Source organism: Dipodomys merriami, unplaced genomic scaffold (genome assembly GCF_024711535.1).
Source record: "Dipodomys merriami isolate MVZ:Mamm:240054 unplaced genomic scaffold, mDipMer1.0.p SCAF_16, whole genome shotgun sequence".
Classification (NCBI taxonomy): Eukaryota; Metazoa; Chordata; class Mammalia; order Rodentia; family Heteromyidae; genus Dipodomys; species Dipodomys merriami.
In genome coordinates, this window is record NW_027202937.1 from 10,350,945 (window position 1) to 10,360,293 (window position 9,349).

The 9,349-nt window shown below is 47.3% G+C and overlaps 1 protein-coding gene and 1 pseudogene across 1 annotated transcript; one reads left to right on the forward strand and one right to left on the reverse strand.

Annotated features, from left to right (window-relative positions):
- Positions 1-973: 973 nt before the first annotated feature.
- On the forward strand, positions 974-1,071 carry LOC138828532 (U6 spliceosomal RNA; annotated as a pseudogene).
- Positions 1,072-5,941: 4,870 nt separating this feature from the next.
- Zbtb9 (zinc finger and BTB domain containing 9) lies at positions 5,942-9,058 on the reverse strand. The gene is made up of 2 exons (XM_070023965.1): positions 8,810-9,058; positions 5,942-8,384 (listed from the first exon to the last, which is right to left on the reverse strand). The coding sequence occupies exon 2, from the start codon at positions 8,305-8,307 to the stop codon at positions 6,883-6,885; it is 1,425 nt and encodes a 474-aa protein (XP_069880066.1). The 5' UTR covers positions 8,308-8,384; positions 8,810-9,058; the 3' UTR covers positions 5,942-6,882.
- Between the last annotated feature and the right edge of the window lie 291 nt (positions 9,059-9,349).

The following is a 9,349-nucleotide window of genomic DNA, read 5'->3' on the forward strand; positions in this document are numbered from 1 at the left end:
TGTCCCTGCGCTCTTCAGCTCAAGGCGAGCACTCTTCCACTTGAGCCACAGCACCACTTCCGGTTTTCTAGTGGTTTTTATTGGAGATAAGAATCTCATGAGCCGGGCGCTGGTGGCTCAAGCCGGGCGCTGGTGGCTCAGGCCTGTAATCCTAGCTACTCAGGAGGCTGAGATCTGAGGATCGCGGTTCAAAGCCAGCCCGGGCAGGAGAGACCGTGAGACTCCTATCTCAAATAAACCACCAGAAAACCGGAAGTGGTGCTGTAGCTCAAGTGGTAGAGCGCTAGCCTTGAGCTGAAGAGCTGAGGAACAGCGCCCAGGCCCAGAGTTCAAGCCCCACGACCGACAAAAAAAAAAAAAAAAGAATCTCATGGACTTTCCTGCTCAGGCTGGCTTTGAACTGTGATCCTCAGATCTCAGCCTCCTGAGTAGCTAGGATTTCAGGCATGAGCCACTGGCACCCAGCTCCATAACTTTTATTCTAATCCATCAGAAATGTCTTATCAATCTTGCCTCCAAATGTAATAGATTTCATTCATGTTTCTCTGCCTATCTGCTGCCTTTACCCATCCCACCTATCTTTCCGCCTTACTGAAAGAGTCTAATTGGCCTTCCTGCTTCTACTCTTGCTCCTTAATGATCTAAACTCTTTCTAGCCTTCCTGCTACATTCCAAATCTAAATTCAAAATTCAAAACCCACCAGTCTCCTTGTTAAATAAATGTCTCTCCTCTCTCTGCCTCTACACCTGCAAAACGCTTTACAGATCCATTTTTCTCATTCCTTTGTATATTGTATCAATGCATCAGGCATTCCCTCTTTTTCTTCTATCCTCTACCTTTCCTGGCTTGTTTCCTTTATAGCATCAGAAGGTAACCTTGAGGACAAGCATTGTCCTCTGTGCCTAGGGCAGTTAATCGAAGGATTGGCAAATATTTATTGAACAAAGGAAACTGAGAGATCCATGAAAGTTAGTGCTTGCTTCAGCAGCACTAAAATTAGAAGGATACAGAAATTAGCATGGGCCCTTGACAAGGACAGCATATAAATTCATGAAGAGCTCCTTATTTTTGGCTGGGTTCTGGTATCTCAGCCTGTAATCCTACTTAGAAGGCTGATATTAGAGGATTGTGTTGGTTTGAAGCCAGCCTGGACAACAAAGCCCATAAGCTTATTTCTAATTAACCATCGGAAGCTGGAAGTAGAACTGATGTTCAAGTGGTACAGTGACCTGAGTTCAAGTCCCACTACAGGTACATGCATTTGTGCACACACACATACACACACAGGCACACACACCGTGTTGCAGGGATTAAAGACAGAGAAGAGGTAATCAATCCTGGCTAGCTAAGGCTTTAAGGCTCCTGGAAAGGGTAACAAATAGATGGGAGTGGACTTCTGTTACTGTGGCCAGACCTGTACCCATGCTTCCCTCTTCTGCCCTAGAAATTCCCTTTGAGGATTCCATGCCCACTTTGTTGCCATACTGACATATGATCAAAGGGACACATATGATGAGGGGCTCTTGTAAGAGTGGACATGAGGCTAAAAGTTCTTTCCTGAGAAATTCTATCCTTAGATTGGTGATGTAAGAAACAAAAATCAGGACTGGGGATGTAACTTGGTGATAAGTTTATGCTTGGGGCTGGGAAGGTGGCTCAGTGGTAGAGTGCTTACCCTGCATGCATGAGGCCCTGGGTTTGATTCCTCAACACCATATAAGCAGAAAAAAGCCAGAATTGGCACTGTGGCTCAAGTGGTATAGTGCTAGCTAGAGCCTTGAGCTGAAGAGCTGAGGGACAGCGCCCAGGCCCAGAGTTCAGGCCCCACGACAGACAAAAAGGCTAGCTCTCTACCACTTGAGCCACAGCGCCACTTCCGGCTTTTTTTTTCTTTTTGCTTATGTGGTGCTGAGGAATCGAACCCAGGGCTTCATGCATGCAAGGCAAGCGCTCTACCACTGAGCCACCTTCCCAGCCCCCCAAAAAATTATGTTTAACATGTGCAAGGCCCTAGATTCAATCCCCAGCGTCCAAAATACCAAAACTGAGCTATCACTTTAAACTGTATGGTCATGAAATCCTGTAGCTGACTGGTTTTGTCCTTTCAAAGACAAGTCTTCAGGTCTTTCCTTCCATTCCAGCAGTTGCCCTTATCCTTCTAAAATTCTTGTTTTCTCTGTATAAGCTAAACAAAACAAAACAAAAACCTCACAAGAACAATTTTCAAAAATCCCACAAAACCTTGTTTTGATAAGGTTAGGCAGAGCCAGCTTCCAATGCTTGTAACTAAAGGACCCCAGATGGCCAAGGAATATACCTACCTCCAGGAGATGGTCAAGAACAGCAGGTGTGTGCGACTGTAATGAACCCAAGACCCTTTCCCTCCTTTCTTTACAATGTATTTAGTCGTTAGTATGGGGACTGGTCCATGGCATGGCTGTTTTGAGAGACTGACAAATCTAAGCTAACACTGACTTTTTCAGTCACACAGCTGGGTTTTTTTCCTGAGCCTCATATCTAATAACTGTTTGTTTTTTTTGGCAATATTAGAGATTGAACTCAAGGCCTTGTTTGCTAGGTAGGTATTCTACCACTTGAGTTATGTCATCATATCTCTACTACCTTTTTGCATTTCTTCTTTTCAAAGTAGGGTCTCACTTAATGCCTGGGCCGCCTTTAACTTCTTTTTTGTTTTTGTTTTTGTTTTTGGTCTGGTCATGGGGCCTGAATTCTGGGCCTGGGTGCTGTCCCTCAGCTCTTCAGCTCAAGGCTAGTGCTCTACCACTTGAGCCACAGTGCCACTTCCGGCTTTTTTTTTCCTGCTTATGTGGTGCTGAGGAATTGATCCCAGGGCCTCATGCATGCAAGGCAAGCACTCTACCACTGAGCCACCTTCCCAGCCCCAGCCTTTAACTTTTATCCTCCTATTTGTGTCACTAGGGATGACAAATGTATACCACTCCACCCAGCCATTAGTTGAGATGGAGTCTTACAAATTCCTCCCACTCCCTGCAGCTGACCTCAAACTGTGATCCTCCAATCTCTGCCTCTCAAGTAGCTACGATTACAGGTTTGAGACACTGTCTGGCTTATACCTAACAACTTGTGAGGTAAATGATTGGGAAAGGACTATTTCACCCCTGGCCCTATATTACTTCAACTCTTTTGTTTAGTCTCCACATCAGTTCAGCTATTCACACTCATGGCCACACTCTGGCATACAGAAAAACTGAGGGCTGGGAAGGTGGCTCAGTGGTAGAGCGCTTGCCTTGCAATGCTTGAGGCCCTGGGTTCGATTCCTCAGCACCCATAAGCAAAAAAAAAAAAAAAGCCAGAAGTGGCGCTGTGGCTCAAGTGGTAGAGCGCTAGCCTTGAGCTGAAGAGCTGAGGAGCAGTGCCCAGGCTCAGAGTTCAGGCCCACGACCGGACCCAAAATAAAACAAAACAAAAACAGAAAAACTGTGAAACCACTGCTGACCAACAGAGGAAGTCTTCACTTGACTTCCTTTGTGCCATTCAAGTACCTTGTACTATCATAAACTTCTAATTATCTGTCTAGCTTTAGTAGTAGCTGTAATCCTTTGAAAGCAGAGGATTAATCAGTTTAGTATCAGTGCTAAACTGTTTGTTGAACACCCAAATATACATAATAAAGGAAAACCTGGAAATATCATAGGAAGGATCTTGTGATCTAAGCCATTTTAAAAAAGAAGAAAACCCTTAGATATGTATTTTAATGTTTTTTTCTTTCATGCATGTGTTTCCAACGCATTTATAAGATTATCTCTTTGTTGCTTTGTATGTCCCTCCCCCACAGTATAACCCCTGCTTTCACTATATTTGATGTCAGTATAACTTGTGGAGGAGATGGGGAAAAACCAGTTGTTTAAGGATACAGGTGGACCTGTTGTAACAATGAGAAGTACAAGTACAAAACGAGCTTTACAAAGTCGGTGGGGGGGGGGAGGAGGATTGGGATTGGGGGGGAGGGGGGAGGCTGGGAAGGGATGTGAAGGGTAAACAAAGGAGAAGGCTGCAATGCTTGGTAAGAAATGTACGCATTATCCTGCCCATGTAATTGTAACTCCTCTGTACAGTATGTTCACAAATAAAATTAAATTAAATTTAAAAATAAATAAATAAATAAATAAATAAGAAGAAAAAACAAAAACAAAAACAACAGAAGCCAGGCAAGGCACTGGCTCACTGTAATCATAGCTACTCAGAAGGCTGATTTCTGAGGACTGGAGTTCAAAACCAACCCCGGCAGGAAAGTCCATGAGACTCTTACCTCCAATAAACTAAAAAAAAAAAAAAACTAAAAATTAAGGGCTGGGAAGGTGGCTTAGTGGTAGAGTGCTTGCCTTGCATTCATGAGGCCCTGGGTTCGATTCCTCAGCACCACATAAGCAGAAAAAGCCAGAAGTGATGCTGTGGCTCAAGTGGTAGAGCGCTAGCCTTAAGCTGAAGAGCTGAGGGACAGTGCCCAGGCTGAGTTCAGGCCCCACGACTGGCAAAAAATTAATTAAAATTTAAATTAAAAAAAAAATCCAGGGCTGAGAATTGCTATATTCTCATAAGTGATAGAGTGCTTGCCTAGCATGCATGAAGCCCTGGGTTTGATTTCTCAGTATCAAATAAACAGAAAAAGCTGGAAGTGGTGCTGTGGCTCAAATGGTAGAGCATTAGCCTTGAGCACAGAGACACTGAGGGGCAGAGCCCAGGCCCTGAGTTCAAGGCCCAGGACTGGCAAAAAAAGAAAAAAGAAAACAAGCTGGGAGCCAGTGGTTCACAGTTGTAATCCTAGCTACTCGAGGCTGAGATCTGAGGATTGTGGATCAAAGCCAGCTCTGGCAGGAAAGTCTATGAGACTCTTATCTCCAATAAACCACTTAGAAAACTGGAAGTGGCACTGTGGCTCAAGTGGTAGAGTGCTAGCCTTGAGCTGAAGAACTGAGAGACAGCGCCCAGGCCCAGAGTTCAAACCCCATGACTGACCCCAATATCCCCCCCCACCCCAATCACAAAATCCAGAAATGGAACTGTGGCTCAAGTGGTAGTACACTAGCTTTTAGCAAATAAGCTAAGGAACAGTGCCCAGGCTCTGAGTTCAGCCCCAGGACTAGTACAAAAAATAAATAAAATTAATTAACTAGAAATATTACAACCAGAACAAAAACCAGAAGCACAAGCACAAGCACTCTTGTAATCCTAGGCTACTCAGGAGGCTATCTGAGGATTCAAGTTCAAACCCAGCACAGGTAAGAAAGTCTGAGACTCCTATCTCCAATTAACTACCAAAAAGCCAGAAGCAGCGCTGTGGCTCAAATGGTAGAGTACTAGCTTTAAGCAACAAAGCTCAGGGACAACACCCAAGTCCTTGGTTCAAGCTCTAGGACTGGCAAACACAGAAGCCAGGCTGTGATGGTACACACCTGTAATCCCAGTACTCAGGAGGTAGAGATAAGAGGATCACAAACATGAGACCAGCAAGCCCATGCAGTGGGCTGCTAGCCCAAACCAAAGTAATATAGAATACAGTTCTGATTTTGAAAGGTAATGTAACTTACCAGAGGCAATTCATCTTAGCTAGTCAGGACAGTGCTCTCTATGATAGATCTGTGAAACCACCAACATAACCCAAATGTAAAAGGAATTTATTTCTGTGACTCTGCATATCTTTTCACACAAAATATTTAATCCATGGAGCTGGGAAGGTGGCTCAGTGGTAGAGCGCTTGTCTTGCATGCTCAAGGCCCTGGGTTCGATTCCTCAGCACCACATAAGCAGAAAAAGCTGGAAGTGGCGCTGTGGCTCAAGTGGTAGAGCGCTAGCCTTGAGCTGAAGAGCTGAGGGACAGCGCCCAGGCCCAGAGTTCAGGCCCCACGACCGGACCCAAAAAAAAAAAAAAAAAAAAAATTTAATCCAGTCCACCATCAGTTTAGATTTCAGGGCAAAGTTTATTTAAAGAAATTAACATCTCCCTCCACCCTCATTCTAATATCTATCCCTCCACCTCTCAATAAAAGAGCTACCTCTATCAAATGTGGGTGGGATGGAAAATGAGGCAGTGTGGTTCTACTGTGCAGTTATTCTGTAATCTTTAGCATCTGTGGCCCCAGCCCTGAGTCCCTCTTGACCATGGCAGATTGTTCACAGAGCAGTAATGCCACCCTGAAAACAATGAGGGTCAGCTGCCATCTCCTGAGTTCACTGGTCACATTCATCACTGTGGTCAATGTATGAGTTATCCATGGTGGTAAAAGGTAGACAAGAGGCACAAGCTGTTGAGGGGAACATCCTCTGTTAAAGAAGGTTCTAGGAATGACAAATGGAATGCTTAATTTGTTAAAGTGCTCAACTACAACTTATTAAAACAAGTAATGGAAAGGTGTCTACTAGTGGAAAGTATGGTATAATCTGAGGGGCTTCTGGAAAAGTACAAAAAAAAAAGCACATTAAAAAGGATTATGCTCACAGTTCCAGCAATCATGAGGGAAAACTTAGAGCTTTGTCTTAGATCATCACAGCTCCAAGTTGAATATATCCTTAGTTGGACACTAGGTCCTTTAACTCTTCATGGACACTAAGTAAAAATTATTATGTCATCACTGTGTTCTACCTCTTCTCTAACCTTCTAATCTGAAGTCTTATTTTCTCAAAGGACATTAAGACTGCAAAAAAGAAAGTCCATCATGGGCAAGTGATCAATTTAAGTATAGCCTATAAACCACTTCCCTAAACGGGGGTTACCAAAATCTGGGTGAGAAATCTAAACTTCCCAGTCTGCTGAGCTGAGGTTTATACCCAAGAGCAGAAGGGTAAGTATCCATCATCATCAGTGGCTACTTGTCCTTGAAATTAGTGGATGGCCTGAGCAGTCACTTGTAAGTCCAGTGGGCAGTGGCCCAGCCCTGGCCCTTGCACAGATCCCGGTGACGAAGGTAACAGGCATGGACTCGGAATCGACGGCCACAATGGGGACAGGCATGCAGAGCTCCAGCATGGGTCTTCATGTGCTCTGTCAGATGGTGCTTTAACTTGAAGCGCTTGTTACATATACCACAGCCAAAAGGCCGAAGGCTGAAGGTCAGCATGATGTGCCGGTCGCGTTTTGGTTTTACTGCAAACCGCTTCCCACATAAGCAACCAAAGCGTTTTCCATCTGCAGGTGGTGCTCCACCCAGCTTTACAGGCCCATGCACAGCCTGCCCTGTTCCTCCAGGTCCTCCACCCCCGGACAGGATTTCATTCCCATGAAGATCCACTGGTTTCCACGACGGACCCCCTCCTCCAGATATTGTACCTGTTCCTGGGGGCAGTAAGAATCTTAGCTCCCCATTCCCTTCAGCATCTCCTCCAGGAAATGCTTTGATCTCCTCTTTTATTCCTCCAGACTGAGTTCCACCTCCTGTTATCTCCTCCTTAGGCTCAAAAGGCTCCTGCTTAATGTAGAAGATTTTGGGAGACAGTGAGGTGGGGGGAGCAGTAGACTCAACTGGTGTATTCTCCCCTTCTGGATGCCTGTGGGGAGCAGTTATGGGCAGCGGGTGGGTCCCACGAGCATGGGCAAAACTCCCTGATACTCTCTGAGGTTGAGAAGTCTGAGACAGTGAGGTTGCTGATCCTTGGTCCTCTTCTTCTTCTTCTTCCTCTTCCTCCTCCTCATCTTCTTCCACCTGAATCTGTAACACTTCTCCCAGTTCACTTCCCTCCCCTCCAATGGGGCTCTCGGTAGAAGCAGGGCTCTCAGTAGAAGCAGAAGACTGTACTGGGGCCTGGAAAGGGGAGGAGCGAATACACCACCCTCCTGGAGAGGATGTGGGAAGAACTGTGTGGAAGGAGGCTCCTCCACGGGCTGAAATTCCACTCCCTGAAATTTCTAGTTCTCTAAGAATCTCTGAGCATTGATCTACTACTTGCCACATCTGAAGGCCACTGGCTACAAGAAGATGGGCAGGGAGAGCATCCAGAGGCAGGCGGAGGTGCCCAGAATAAATGAGCTGAAGTAGCCCCTCGAAAGCATCAGCTTCAATGACACTCGGCAGCGTGAGTCGTGGCGCATCCCCCAGAAGCAACTTGTCATGGAAGTAAGGAGAAGCAGCAGCCAACACTGCTTTGTGAGCCCGAAGTTCCCGCCCCTGCACCAGGAGAGACACATCACAAAACTTTCCCTCTAGCCTGTGGCGGTTCAGAGATTCCAGCAGCGACGAGCTATGCTGAGGGAACTCGATCTGGATCGTTCGTGGGGCTGGGTTGCAGATCGGGGAGGACACTGCAGGAGGCAAAGGCGTCGAAGAATCCATGGCCTCCTGGAAAGGCAGAATTCTGGAGTGTTGGGAAAAGATGCAAGTCTGAAGGGAGACTCCACTGAGGACGAAGGCTGTGGGGAATAGGGATGGAAGTCACAGAGGGCTGTGCGGAGGAGGAGAAACGTGTCTCCTCAGACAACAACCACCCCGCCCAAGGCGGAAACTTTTCTTTTTTTTTTTTTTTTCTTTTGGCCGGTCGTGGGGCTTGAACTCTGGGCCAGCGCGCTGTCCCTGAGCTCTTTTGCTCAAAGCTAGTGCTCTACCACTTTGAGCTGCAGCGCCACTTCCGGTTTTCTGGTGGTTTATTGGAGATAGGAGTCTCACGGACTTTCTTGCCCGGGCTGGCTCTGAACCGCGATCCTCAGATCTCAGCCTCCAGAGTGGCCAGGATTACAGGCGTGAGCCACCAACGCCAGCTCCAGGGCGGAAACTTTTCTGCAGTTCCTACAAATCAGTCAATACCTCTCTCCCAAGAGAAAACCAACAAAATACTAACCTGGGTTTTAACCTGCAGGCCCTGTGAAGATGAGGAGGTCGGCGCTTCATCAACGATCCAGCTCTCGGAAGCCCGGGACGCCTCCTGCCCCGCAGCTCTGTCCCGGCTCACGGACCACACACTTGCTGGCTCCGGGACTGTTTACCCAAGAATGTGGCCAAGAATCCCAGCCTGGCTGCCTCAGGCGCCGGCACGCCCCCGCCGTTCCACACGCGGGGCCGACCTCGCGGCACCACTACCGCCACAACGCCTTCCCGGCCGGAAGTTGCCACCTCCCCACCGGACGTCCTCGCTGAGCCTGCGGGGCGGGACGAAGGTCGGGGCCAATTGGAGGGCAGCACGCTACAAGCCTCGTGCTGATTGGTTGCGTGGCGAAAAGGGTGGGGCCAGTAGGAAGTCTCAGATCCCAGAACCCACAGGGTGGTGTCTCAGAGGAGTGTGGGTGGCGGCCCAGCATGGGGAGCCGAGGCTCTGGAGAGCGCAATCCGTCGGCCGTCGCGTAAAGCTGCGTTTCCTGGTGGCTAAGGGTAGCGTCCCGGT

Coding starts and splice junctions, on each gene's coding strand:
- Zbtb9 (XM_070023965.1), bottom strand. CDS start 8,307: ATGGATTCTTCGACGCCTTTGCCTCCTGCAGTGTCCTCCCCGATCTGC.